General features: G+C 33.9%; 1 protein-coding gene across 9 annotated transcripts in view; it reads left to right on the top strand.

Moving 5' to 3' along the window:
* Positions 1-14,537, top strand: part of LOC126818000 (serine/threonine-protein kinase 25) — a 30,211-nt gene that overhangs the window by 11,308 nt on the left and 4,366 nt on the right. The window contains exons 6-14 of one of the 9 annotated variants that reach the window (XM_050545287.1): positions 395-534; positions 1,310-1,418; positions 1,987-2,121; positions 5,551-5,640; positions 8,559-8,666; positions 9,675-9,743; positions 10,587-10,691; positions 13,350-13,454; positions 14,008-14,228. In XM_050545287.1, coding sequence (XP_050401244.1) covers positions 395-534; positions 1,310-1,418; positions 1,987-2,121; positions 5,551-5,640; positions 8,559-8,666; positions 9,675-9,743; positions 10,587-10,691; positions 13,350-13,454; positions 14,008-14,223 — 1,077 coding nt within the window. In that variant the 3' untranslated portion in view covers positions 14,224-14,228. Of the gene's footprint in view, positions 1-394; positions 535-1,309; positions 1,419-1,986; positions 2,122-5,550; positions 5,641-8,558; positions 8,667-9,674; positions 9,744-10,586; positions 10,692-13,349; positions 13,455-14,007; positions 14,262-14,537 lie in introns of all 9 variants that reach the window. The other 8 variants (XM_050545207.1, XM_050545537.1, XM_050545368.1 and 5 more) reach the window with 8 other exon arrangements.

Below are 14,537 nucleotides of genomic sequence, written 5' to 3'. Positions count from 1 at the left end.
GTCTAAAACTACTTACGGTATTCCAATACAAATACTTATCACATTTCTAGATATATATAGCATGTATAAATTTTGTATAAAAAACATAAACCCCATTCAAAATATAATCACAAACGCTAGAAAATTCCATCAAAATAGAATCTTTCTACCTACATTATTCTCATTGGAAATTTTGAGTGTCATCTCTCATAATGTGTCACTTTAGTTTTCAGTTAAATTAACCAATCATACATAGACCCTATCTATTTTTATTAACATCATCTGTGTATATAGTCTAGTATTTATCGGATATATTGAAAATTCAAACCATGCTTCTTTTGGTGTTGTTATATATCAATCAAATTGTTTTACAGTGATTAAACCATTATATTTCTTGTTGTTTGTTTTATTTCAGCGCCCTGGTGCTAAAGAATTATTACGCCATCGTTTTGTACAGAGAGCCAAAAAGACGTCATACCTTGTTGATTTAATAGATAAATATAAAAACTGGAAAACAGAACGTGGACATGCTAGTGATAGTGATGATTCTGATGAGTAAGTTTCTTGTTACACTTGACTACAGGAATAACATCCAGACATTTGGATAGGATGAACAATCCTGTGTACATGTTGGAAAATGAAAAACGATAAGACTGTAACACAGCTATCTGACAGAATTTCCCTCATAGCACACTGTATGTGGTAATCTTGTCGTCATTCCCCTCATAGCACACTGTATGTGGTAATCTTGTCGTCATTCCCCTCATAGCACACTGTATGGTAATCCTGTCTCCATTAACCCGTTTGGTGCGGACATTAAACTCCAAAAATAATAGTGATGATATTAATGTATTGTCTTGTTCTGTATTGTCTGTTCAAAATTCGTTTGTGGACACTCTACAGGTCACAATTTATATATCAGATTTTGACGAACCTTGAAATATAGGTTTATATCCCACAGATCTCGGTTTGTTTTGATATTGGCATTTATCAAACTGTAACATCCTGGATTATGGCCCCTGATTGTATGAAAAATCGCTTTTTAGCTTGTGCTATGTCCATCTCTTGCACAATGTGGGCGTATCTTGCATGGCAACCGCATGTTGCTAGTGGTAATGTTGTTTTTCCTTGTTGCTATTGACGATAACAGTCTTGTTGCTAGTTGAAATGTTGCTTTCTCTTGTTTATAGTGATGATAATAATGTTGTTTATAGTGATGATAATAATGTTGTTTTGTCTTGTTTATAGTGATGATAATAATGTTGTTTATAGTGATGATAATAATGTTGTTTATAGTGATGATAATAATGTTGTTTTGTCTTGTTTATAGTGATGATAATAGTGAAGAAGAAACGTTACAAGAAGAATGGAATAACACAGTGAGAGAAGCAGGCAATGGTTTACAGAATATTATACTTAATGGTGGTGGTTATCATGAGGTATAGTATATGTTATAATATTCTCCTAACTCTATTAACAACAACAATACTATCATCCATTCTTTATAATCTTCACTTTTCTCTCATTTTCCCAATTCTTGAAGTGTAAATCTATGAAAGTTCACGGCAACTACAGGCCAGCGGGAAGATGGTGACTGTAGGGTGTAGATTATGGTCAGAGAACATCATATGGTCTAAACCATTGTCTATATGATATGGTGGCGGCCATGTCGGTAGAAACATCTGCTATGCTTTCTGCTATTTTTTTCTTTGATGATGAGGAAATGATTTTAATGAAATTTACCAGCGTGTTTTCGTTGCATGTATTTTATGATATTTTCAGTCAAATTTTGTTATGGTTAAATCTTGGAACGTAACAATTCGATTGTTCGGCTAGTTGCGACTGTAGCCCAAAATAAATGCCATTTCAACCCGAGTATGGAAATCAGGCAACCAAAGGTCCTCTGGTGGCAGTTATATGCTATAAAACATTCATTTGCCCTTGTCGTGATTCGTAATTTGGAGCCAAGACACCATACTTCAGATGTTAAATATTATCGTATTTTAGAAACGTATTATCGCCACTGCTCCTCCGCCTCCAATAATTCAAAATCAACAACAGCCATATCATCAACAACCACCACCACCACCACCACCACAACAATATGAACCACCAGCGCCACCTCCTCTAATTGAGGAAGAGGTATCAAAGTTATCTCCCTTCATACATCAGCTGTATAAATTAGTCACTATTTGTCATATCTCATACAAACCATCTTTCTAATCGATATATACATTTTGGTCAGATTATCACTACAGAAATATTATTTACAATTTAGTGTCTGGTTGTTTAATAAATAAGATTAATATTTTATTTATGGAATTTCAATTTCTGGTGACTAATGACTTATTATTACATGTAGGTGGATCATGGTGGTCAGAATTTTATCAAACTTCCACATTATTCCTGAGTACATTTCTGAGTGGGGCTAGCAAATATTTGAAATAAAATTAAACCATATGTTAGTCCCGAAATGACCTAGTTTGTGTTGAGTGGACATTAAACCCAATTTCTCTCTCCCTCTCCAAAAAAGAAAACAAAATTGTCCACATTGTCTAGTTACGAATAATTTAGGATACCAGAAAATGGTTTTAATTAATTTTTTCTGCCTAGCCTCGATCATCATTATTAAAGTCAGTACAATAAACAGCGTAGTCTCGATTATCCATTCAATCATTCAATCGTGAAGGAAAGTTATGCAGTAAATAGGCTCACAATCCACTAAAGATCGCAGGCTAGCGATGCCATCGAGAGTTTATTATGGTCTGGATAAGTTAATTAATGTCTAATTAATAATTTAGATAACATTTCAGGCCTAAAGAAAGACATGCAATAGACAGATTTAGCTCTTGCATAAAGTATGTTTAAAGATATTGATTAATCTGACCAAAATATCTGTAAATTGTATTATAAAGATGGATGTAACGCAAAATGCCTAACAATATATTTGTTGCGTTATTAATTTAATTTAAACCAATCAGCTTTGTTTATTTATTTTTTTCCTACATGCAATGTTGAATTAGTTGCGTTTTATGTTGATCACGCTACACATCTCATTGTAATCACCCATCGTTTATATCACAGCTACTGTAATGTTGCACTGTCATTCAAAATCTTCTTGGTTGGAATTCAAGTGAGGCCGAGTAGAACTGTGGTGGTAAAGAATGTGACGAGAAACGAATGTCAACCTAAATACACATTGTTGTACACCTAAAATAGACATTGTCTGTTTTTCAAGTAGCAGAAATTTTACTTCCTGACTGTATTTAGTCTATTCCTTCCATATCCAAAATAACATTTCTCACATTCAAGCCATTTATTGAAATGGATCTATATCAAGAAAAAGAAATCACAAAAAAACAATTACAAACATACAAGCTCTCAGTCTCCATTACATGTACTTTATCTTTTTATTTCTTGGTAAAAAAAAATAGAATTTAAAAACAGAAAATACGAAACCAAATTGTAAAATATTATGACTAGAACAATACATATATGTACCTTTTAGAGATACTGTGCAGAGTTGTAGGGGAGAAGGGTTGGGGCGATTACAATTGTAGGGGAGACGGGCTGGGCGGAGAAGGGCTAGGCTGGGGGATGAGAATTGGAACCGAGAAGGGCTGGGCTGGGGGATGAGAATTGTAAGAGGGAGGATCTAGGATGAATATTATAATGATTTATTGAATTATTTATATTTTAGTCTTAATATTTTTCCCTACTCTCAATCACCAGTAAGCTTGAATATTGCTTGGCTTTATATTTTTAAATTAGATTCATGTTAATTACTGATAAACTCCAATTATTCAATTATTCAATTATTTATTGCTTTTTCTTAAGTAAACTGTAAGACTTAGATGATAGTTTTAGATGATAGTAGTAGTTTTATGGATAGAATCCTACAGCAATATATAGAGTTGAACATTATAAACTTTATTCTATTTGCTTGCCCTCGTCACTTTTGATAAATCATCAATTTACCGGTAAACATAGGAGATAACTGAGTAATATGCCTTTAATTTATCGGTTGTCACTGATCTAGAAATAGGCCTACAAGAGAAACTTGTTAGCTATGTGAACTACCCAGATGAGAAGTGGTACTTTGACTCTTGACCTTTTCTTGACTTGGATTATGTAACGGTGGACTATAGAACCCCTTACATAGAGTATAGAATACAATCCCATGTTAGTTATAATATATATGATACAGCACATTCTATATATAACAAACATACCTGTGGTTTATTGTATTCTGTGTATCAGGAGATGATAAAGGGGATGATTTGTCATAACGATACAAAAGGGGCTTACCTAATATCAAGTCATCTGTCATATACAGCTGTGCCTCTTAGCCATTGTTGGTTTTTTTCAGTTTTTATTTAGTTTGAGCAGTATTTGTTAATTATGTCATCTGTGATTTCTATTTTTTCACATGTAATTAAAACATCATTATACGTATTATATTATTCAATGTTTCAAAACATATTTCTAGTCAATCTGATAGTGGTGACATAGAATTACTGTTTTAATATTCAAATATTCTAATCCATTATTATCATTCAATTTACTTCAAATTCTCTTTTTAATGCTTGTTAGATACAGTATCTAGAAATTCTGAATATATGTTTATTTTTTAAATATTAGTTGATTTTATTGGATTGAATATTCTTAGATATTTCCTAGTAGAGTCAAAGAAACTGATCGATGGAACCAAAGAAATTGATCAAATTGACATTGAATAACAAATACTCGAAATCTATTTGAATTTAAATTTCTGTGTCAGCCCTATCAATGAGTATTCATTTGGAACCTTGTGTATCAGATGTATGTTAGCTTTCTTTGTTTCATATAAATATCAGCATTATTATTATACTATGTTGACCTACATGTATTATACCATGTTGACCTACATGTATTATACCATGTTGACCTACATGTATTATACTATGTTGACCTACATGTATTATACCATGTTGACCTACATGTATTATACCATGTTGACCTACATGTATTATACCATGTTGACCTACATGTATTATACTATGTTGACCTACATGTATTATACCATGTTGACCTACATGTATTATACCATGTTGACCTACATGTATTATACCATGTTGACCTACATGTTATTATGCACAATTTACAGAGGTATATCACTTTCAAGTGAAAATGTTGCAATTCCAGAAATATTTGTGTTTTTCGCGTATACCATATAGTTAATGTTGAACACAATACTGTTTTTGTTGCTATACTTGTTTTGTTTTGTTTTGTTTTATGCTTCAGCAGATAAAAATTAATATTTTTTTATCAGCAAATGTTTTTCAGCTTGTCATTTTGATAAACATGATGAAATAATAAATAATTGAAAGCTTAAAGAAGAGAAAGAACTCGATTATTTATGTCTATTTAAGGAATAGTTCAAATGATCACATTTTCTATATCGTTAATTAAAAACCTATATTTCAAGTTCTGAATGTAATAGATTTGATGAAAATTTTATCAAATTGCTGTGATCTTCATGATTTATTATATAATTAACATTTAAATTTAATTGACGATAATTATTTCCAGAAATCCAGAAACCGAAATTTTTTCTCTTCTGAACCTTCTCCGCCACAACACCCTGTTAATAATCATACCACTAATCCTTATCCAGGTTTTGTAAGTTGATCAACAAATTTATTTAATTTAGTTTTTAAAACATATTCATATATAGAATTAGTTAACTTATATTTCGGGGCCTAATTATCCTCTCTGATTAAAGGAGCTTTCCCAGAAATATCTTAGTGAAAACTGATTAACCCGCAATAGATTTAGTGAATAACGGAGCTTGTCACTCGTAAACTTATATATAGACCAGACTTATGTGTGTGGCGTGAGTACACATAATTACTCGGCAGAACAAATTGTACGTATGACGTGAGTACACGTAATTAATTACTCGGCAAAACAAATTGGGTGATTGGTTGAAGGTCTGGGATAGTTCCTTTATGTATTATCAAAGTCTCCCCATCAAGTTACTTTTTTTTAGTTTATAAATTATGGTATATGGTTACCTTGGTTACTGGGTATAGCAACAATCTTGATATATAATAGTTGTAATGTTAACATGTGTCTAATATAGAAGAAGGGAACTGGTTAATTATTTACAATCTTCATATTATTATATAAATAAAAACAATGCTTATCTCCCTTGGTAGGATTGAGACCACTGTTTGAATCATACAGTTGTAACATTACAAATTAAAAACTTTTAAATTAATTCTATTTATTGTGTTTTTAAGGATAAGTGCTTTGAAATTCTAATTTTATTCTGTGTAAATTCTAGGGTTATTCCGTGTAAATTCTAGGTTTATTCTGTGTGAATTCCAAGTTTATTCTGTGTAAATTGACTGACAATTACCTGTAGTCAAGGTATCTGTAGTCAAGGTATCTGTAGTCAAGGTATCTGGATAAGCATTGTTATTATGAAGATGTTTTTATATATGAAGATATATATTGTAATGCATGTTATAGGATACAGTTAGTTATATATATATATATATAATTGTTATCAATATATTCTTCTGTAAGGCTGACCTAGTCAGTGATATTTATCTTTGAATATACAGGCCTGAAAATAAGTCACATGCAACTGATTCAAACTTACATCTTATATTAAAAATTTCTAAAATTTTAATTTTCATCACTGACATTTATTTTAGAAGTATCAGACAGCTGACAATTTTTCAAGTGTATCACTGCCTAAATTCAGGTGTATCACTACGTTAATTCAGGTGTATCACTACGTTAATTCAGGTGTATCACTACGTAAATTCGTTATTTGCAGACATAATTTTTATAATATATTATTTTGAAGATATTTGGTTATGCCCTTTTGTTTGAGCCATACAGTTTGGAAATTAAAATTCTCTGCATGCTGCTAATTTATAAATTTGACTAGCTGACTGTATTTCTTACGAAAAATTAGTTGCCTCTTCCAGACATGACCAAGAAGGTGGCTCATGTGTTATACCGCTTGTACACTAATCACAAGGTCCTAGGTTCGATACAAAATTACCTTTGGATTCTCCCATCTTGTTTTCGCCTTGTCAGCAGTGCAGCACAGAAGGCCTGGCAAGGAGTAGGATTCTAGTTTCACCCTTGTCACTGGTGCAGCACAGAAGGCCTGGCAAGGAGTAGGATTCTAGTTTCACCCTTGTCAGCAGTGCAGCACGGAGGGCCTGGCATTAGTGGTGCAGCACGGAGGGCCTGGCATCAGTAGTGCAGCACGAAGGAGTAGGTTTCTGGTTTCAACCTTGTCAGTGGTGCAGCTGGGAGGGCCTGGCAAGGAGTAGGTTTCTAGTTGTTTACAGGCCCACTTGTGTACTCATTGCCATGCATGTAAAATTAACATTGACTGTTTGAATCCAATCACTAGAAGTTAGAAACACTCATTGGCCCGGTTGATGTGGGAGAAGTAAATTTAGACAAACTTTGATTGCCAAAACTTGTGGTTCAAACAAACTGTAGGCATTTGTTAGAATCTTGTAACTTGTAATGGTGAATGGTATTTATTATTTCATTGTAATGATTTATACACTAGGTTTAAAATACCCTCAATACTTGGTTTAAAATGCCACCTACTGTACACTAGGTGTAAAATGCCCTCTATACCAGATCTGAAATGCCCTCTATACAATGTGTAAAATGCCCTCTATGCAAGGTGTAAAATGCCCTCTATGCAAGGTGTAAAATGCCCACTAACAATGTGTAAAATGCCCTCTATACAATGTGTAAAATGCCCACTATACAAGATCTGAAATGCCCACTATACAATGTGTAAAATGCTTAAATAGAACAACACTTTTCCAAAATATGAACCCATGACCGTTTGTGTTTCCTATCCATCTAATCTAAAATAATCCTGCCATGCAACTCTCTCAGGCATCAAATCCTGTCATCCAACTCTCTCAGATATGAAATGATTGAAGGCTAGTAAAATAGTGTTAACCATTGCATGATTTAATAATAAGAAGATTTCTTAGTTGCATGATCTTCAGTTCTAATATTGGTCACATTATCACAGAATTACCTATGCACCTGTATCTTTGAAATACCAGTATTATATTTTTATTTTACAGATATTTTAAATACCAGTATTATATTTATATTTCACAGATATTTTAAAATGTATTGTTAACAATATTTATTATGATGATAGAAATCCATCTTCTTTTGGCCATGGTGCTTTGACTTCTTGTTGCCTCGACTCTGGGTGCCTTGACTTCTTGTTGCCTCGACTCTGGGTGCGCTGGGATGCCGTGACTTCTTGTTGACAGAATGATAGCAAAAACATTCTTTTGTTCCCAATGATTTCTGTAAGGCATTTAGGTTTCTCCGAAAAGAATGAATTGAAAACTGTACTCTACGAATACTAGGCATTTTCTAAATTAAAAATTTGTTTGTCATCGAACAAATTGATTTAGTACCCCACCAGAACTGTGAGACATAATTTATGTTTATTTATTTCATTGTTTTTGTTTTTTGCATGTGCATTGCATGAAGCATGCATTGATTGTTTTATATTTATACTACAGCATGTAAATCAACATCCAGCTCCCGTTAAACCCCAACCACAAGGTGTTTATCATGGTAGAAGTGGCTCCGCACCTGAACAGTTTGATCCACGGAATGACATGCCACCTGTAAGTTGCTTCCCTTTACCTCCCTTTAGAATCAGGTTCTCTTTGACTATAGTACAAGCCCATTGGCCCTTGTCAATCAGGCTCTCTTTGACTATAGCACAAGCCCATTGGCTCTTGTCAAGGGTACCTTTAGAATCAGGCTTTCTTTGACTATAGTACAAGCCCATTGGCTCTTGTCAAGCGTACCTTTAGACTCAGGCTTTCTTTGACTATAGTACAAGCCCATTGGCTCTTGTCAAGCGTACCTTTAGAATCAGGCTCTCTTTGACTATAGCACAAGCCCATTGGCTCTTGTCAAGCGTACCTTTAGAATCAGGCTTTCTTTGACTATAGTACAAGCCCATTGGCCCTTGTCAATCTGGCTCTCTTTGACTATAGTACAAGCCCATTGGCTCTTGTCAAGCGTTTTCGTTGAATTTTAATCAGAAATTTTAAATAACAAAGATACTGCGATTACCACATCACATAACAGCTGAAATCATGTGTGTAATTGTATTTAAAAAAAAAAATTTGAATTCAAAGGAATATTCACTTGGACGTATTTGTCCAGAGTCAGATAAGTGACTACTATCAATTTAATTAATTCAAATGGTTTCTGCAGTATAACGGAAACTGTTAGACCTTTAGAAAATACATTTACCATATTCCATAAAATTAAATTCTCTTTTGTTTTTCATGCCTCAAAGAGAACTTGTTTTTAAATATTGCTGTGGAATGTTTTAGTTCGGCTTTTTACCTGAAATAACTGTTTGTTCTACTTCTCCTTTGCTTAATTCTATTTTTATCATTTGCAATATTATAAAATGAATAAACTTTCTGAACAAGAAGAAAGGAAAATATACCAAAAAAAAAACCTTTTCTCATTAAAATGAGAAATTTCAAATGTCTGGTTGCACAGTAATTCAGGATACTCATGAATAATGTCTTGACAACATCATCTCGTTTGACAACTCTAACCAATAGAATTAAAGATCCAATGACTTATCTCCCCTGAATTTCGTATTTTAGCCTAAACATCTTCGCAGTCATTCAGATTTAGCTCCGCCAATGAAACAACCTGAACCACCAAGTTCACGTGTAAGTTGAAATTCAACCTATATTTATCTCAAATATATTCTCCTATTTACCATAAATATCCCATTTCAATCATAATAAATCGATCAATCAACTTGTTTAAAATCCTCTATTTTCCTTTTAAATTTTTCTGTGTATGGCACTGCTCAGGTAGAATGTAGTACCGGTAGTTATATCTTGTAGCGTTTCAGCTCGTCACCCATCTCAGGTAGATTGTAGTATCGGTAGTTATATCTTGTCTTGTAGCGTTTCAGCTCGTCACCCATCTCGGGTAGAATGTAGTACCGGTAGTTATATCTTGTCTTGTAGCGTTTCAGCTCGTCACCCATCTCAGGTAGAATGTAGTACCGGTAGTTAAATCTTGTAGCGTTTCAGCTCGTCACCCATCTCATGTCTTTTTTATGTATAGCACCTGTTTGTTGTTTGTTGAACATTTGCACAAAGGTCAAGGTCATGCAAAATGCATCCTATTTCTGAAACTTTTTATGGGCGAGACACCATAGGATGACATCATTTCTCATTTATTTCTCAACTTTTAAAATGTAGTTTGAAAAATTTAAAAAAAAAAAAATGAAACTGACAATTTAATAATAAAGTTCACTTGATTGAAATTTTATAAAAAAAAACCTAACAATATTTAATATTATTTTATGTTTATTCAAAACTGTTTTGATGTAAAATTGCAGCATGTGAATCATCCTGTTTTTATTCCCAACCTTTGGCTGTCATTCTAAATGAAAATTTCAAAGTTTTGTGAAGTGATGCCACACTACTCTTTCAATGGTTTTTATTTTTTCTTTGCATGGGTTGTTGTTTTCTCTTAATTTTTCATTTTTTTGATATCAGCCTTACATTTCTCGACCTAAATCGCAGCCTGATCTTCAGAATCCGCGCAGCAGTTATAACGAGCATCACTATCAATCACATCCAGGTTTTATCACCACTAGTAGCGTAAGTTGCCATGGTTACTGACCCACGCTAATATATAAGGGTCTGAGCGCTATTATAATTCTAATATATTGGGTATCTATATCTGTTCTAACACATTGGGTCTGGCTTTCATATTTATCTGGTGTATAACACAACTTGGGTATCATTTAGTTGTGATGTTTTAGCAGGATTTTCTGTATATTTAATATTTAGTCTATTAATTAATTACTCAACATCGCTAGTGAAGTAAACAGTTATAAACCCAACACCCAGTTTAAACTATGCAACAGTAGGAGGAACCCAATAATTTTTTGGTGATCCTCAAAGAATTTGAAGAATTTGCCAATAATGACTTTGAAAGTAAACGTTCAATACAGAAACGGCTGCTAAAACAACACAATCATAAAGTTATATAAATATATATATATATATATATATATATATATATATATCTATATGGGAAATTATAAACATGTATACTTCTATTTTTATTTATTTACATTTAAAAACACCCACAAAAAGTGAATGATCAAGTAGCATTTTGAATCATTTTCATATAAAAATGATTAGCATTAAATTAGACGAGTCTGGTGTATTGACGGGTTGTATTTTTGGGGTGTGTGTATATTTTTTTAAGGTTTTAAAATGTGAGGGATTTTTTTCGTCATTGTGTCAATAATAATCATCTTATATCCAATCATCACCTGTATTATCACCTGTATCCATTGATCTGTTAATCTATATAATATCATCACCTGTATCCTTCAGTCTTGCGCAAGTTTTACAGGTCTCCACACTGCTGTTTGACGTCTGATGGCATTAATTGTTCAGTGGGTCATAAGGAAGAATTAATTGAAATTTGGAGATGTTAAAATTAAAAATATTTCAATCAGAAACATTTTTGAACACCTTTTCGAACTCAATATAAATCTAGCAAGTTTATTACTTGAGACAAGTTTCACTTTAGAACTAAACATTATAATGTGCAAATTGTGTTAATAATAACGGCTCAATTACTAATATATTTTCTGGCGTGGTTTCCTTTTGTCAGTGGTGCAGAACGGATGTCTAGTGAGGGATGGAAAACCGAGGACCCATGACAGTTGAAATTCAATATAAGAGTAGGCCATAGCGCCACTGTCAGGGCAAAATTTCCCTCATAGCACACTGTATGGCATATACCCATCTTCATTAGCCCAGTAGGAACAGTATGCCACAACACATTAGGAGTGAGCAGACGGATGAAGTCATTGCATGTTCATGCATTATATTTTTAAAATAATGTTTCAATTGCGCCTTATTTTGCAAGTAAATTGAGAAATCTTGATATCTGGACCTTCATACTGTGTAGATGACGAATGTAATATATACATTGTACATGTACCTGTTGAGTGTCAACCAATCAAAGTGGTTGGTGCCATCTTATTATACTATATTCTATGTGGTTGGTGCCATCTTATTATACTATATTATATGTGGTTGGTGCCATCTTATTATACTATATTATATGTGGTTGGTGCCATCTTATTATACTATATTCTATGTGGTTGGTGCCATCTTATTATACTATATTATATGTGGTTGGTGCCATCTTATTATACTATATTATATGTGGTTGGTGCCATCTTATTATACTATATTCTATGTGGTTGGTGCCATCTTATTATACTATATTATATGTGGTTGGTGCCATCTTATTATACTATATTATATGTGGTGATTGGTTAACTACTCTTGACTTAACGAAATTTAAACACTTCAGTTTTCTGCATTTACATCCTGCTTTTTAGTGTAAAAACACAGAATTCCATGAAAGTTTGGTCACATTTTAATATACTTTATTCCACTTACTGAGGGGGGGGAGGGTTGCTCGTTTACAGCAGATCTGGGGTTTATTAGGATTATTTGGTGTGGTTTCAATTTGTCAGTGGTATATAATACCATGTTACAGCTGACTATAATATACAATACTATGTTACAGCTGACTACAATATGTTACAGCTAACTAACTACAATATATAATACCATGTTACAGCTAACTACAATATTTAATACTATGTTACAGCTGACTACAATATATAATACTATGTCTAGCTACAATATATAATACTATGTTACAGCTGACTACAATATATAATACTATGTTACAGCTAACTACACTATATAATACTATGTTACAGCTAACTACACTATATAATACTATGTTACAACTAACTATAATATATAATACCATGTTACAGCTGACCACTATATATAATACCATGTTACAGACAGCTAACTACAATATATAATACTATGTTACAGCTAACTACAATATATAGCTTACTACATCTTTAGGTGTAATAAACACAGTTGGACATTCAAAACATACACCATCAGTGGAGTTGAAGGCATTGCCAATATTTTTAGAGGAAAGGGAATATTTTATTGTGTATTTATTCACTTTTATAACAGTTGGACGCAGTGGTATATTAAACCTTTTATAACAGTAGGACCTAGTATATATATATATGTGTGTGTATTCTATATAGAACCAATATAGATGTAGAAAGGATGAAGTTTTGTGTAAATCAACCTGTCGATAATATCATGTAATAAACAACAACAATAATAATCTTGGAGTGTTATAATGTTCAGATTGATTGCCGTTGATTAAATTGGTTGTATGATATATTTCAGCATGACAAACGACAAGCACCAGCCCCACCTCGACCAGAACATAACGGAGAACGTCCAATGGTATCAGCCAGTCTTTCTACTGCTATTTTACCTATTTTATCACAGGTAAGTGTTTAGATAGATAAATTGTGCAACACCAGATAAGGGTGACCAGGCCACATGTTTCTCTCTCTTGGGTTGGCCAAGAATGGTCCCCTGGATTTTTTGGTATGGTCCCCCCCCCCTGCTGTTAATGGTGCAGGATGGGGAGAGCCTTGCAAAAAACAGCATCGAGTCATTTGTATAGGACCAAAAAAAAAAACGAGAACCCATTTACACATTGAAGTGCCCCCAAAAGAATCCATGATAGTTTCAATTTGAGTAGTCTGTAGTGCTGCTGTCTGAGCAAAAGTTTTCTCACAGCACACTGCATGGTGTATGCTTGTCTCACAGCACACTACATGGTGTATGCCTGTCTCACAGCACACTACATGGTGTATGCCTGTCTCACAGCACACTGCATGGTGTATGCCTGTCTCACAGCACACTACATGGTGTATGCCTGTCTCACAGCACACTACATGGTGTATGCCTGTCTCACAGCACACTACATGGGGTATGCTTGTTGTCATTTGCCCAATCGATTATGATTTATAAAGTTACGATTTATATTTTTCAGTTAAAGGTTGATTATAGGGAGGATTACAGTAGACTTGGACGTCCAGTGCAAAAAACAGAGGCAATTGATGAGTTACGGAATGCTTTTGATTTAGCTGAGAAGTCTTGTCCTGGTCTAGCAGATGATCTTGTATCTGGGATATTAGCACGATTAACAGAAGAAAGCGACATGAGGGAGGGTGAAGTACGAAGGGCGATAGACAGAACAAAACGATGATCCAGGTATTGATTACAGTCTTGGTGGATGGCCGAATGGTTAGTGTGTGCACGTTGTATCATAAGATCTGTTATTGAGTCAACTTGCGTGGCTTCTATTCCCCGGTTGTACGTGACGAGGAGGAAGGTCACCTGTCCAAACTTGTGGGTTTTCTCCGGGTCCTCCTGGGGGGGGGGGGGGTTGAATGGTTAGCACATGCGCTCTGCTCTGTATTATACGGTCTGTCAATGAGTCAACTGGCGGGGTTTCGATTCCCCAGTTGTACGTGACAAGGAGTAGGGTTACCTGTCCAACCTCGTGGGTTTTCTCCGGGT

Source organism: Patella vulgata, chromosome 1, assembly GCF_932274485.2.
Source record: "Patella vulgata chromosome 1, xgPatVulg1.2, whole genome shotgun sequence".
Classification (NCBI taxonomy): domain Eukaryota; kingdom Metazoa; phylum Mollusca; class Gastropoda; family Patellidae; genus Patella; species Patella vulgata.
This window is presented reverse-complemented; position numbering and strand designations above follow the sequence as displayed.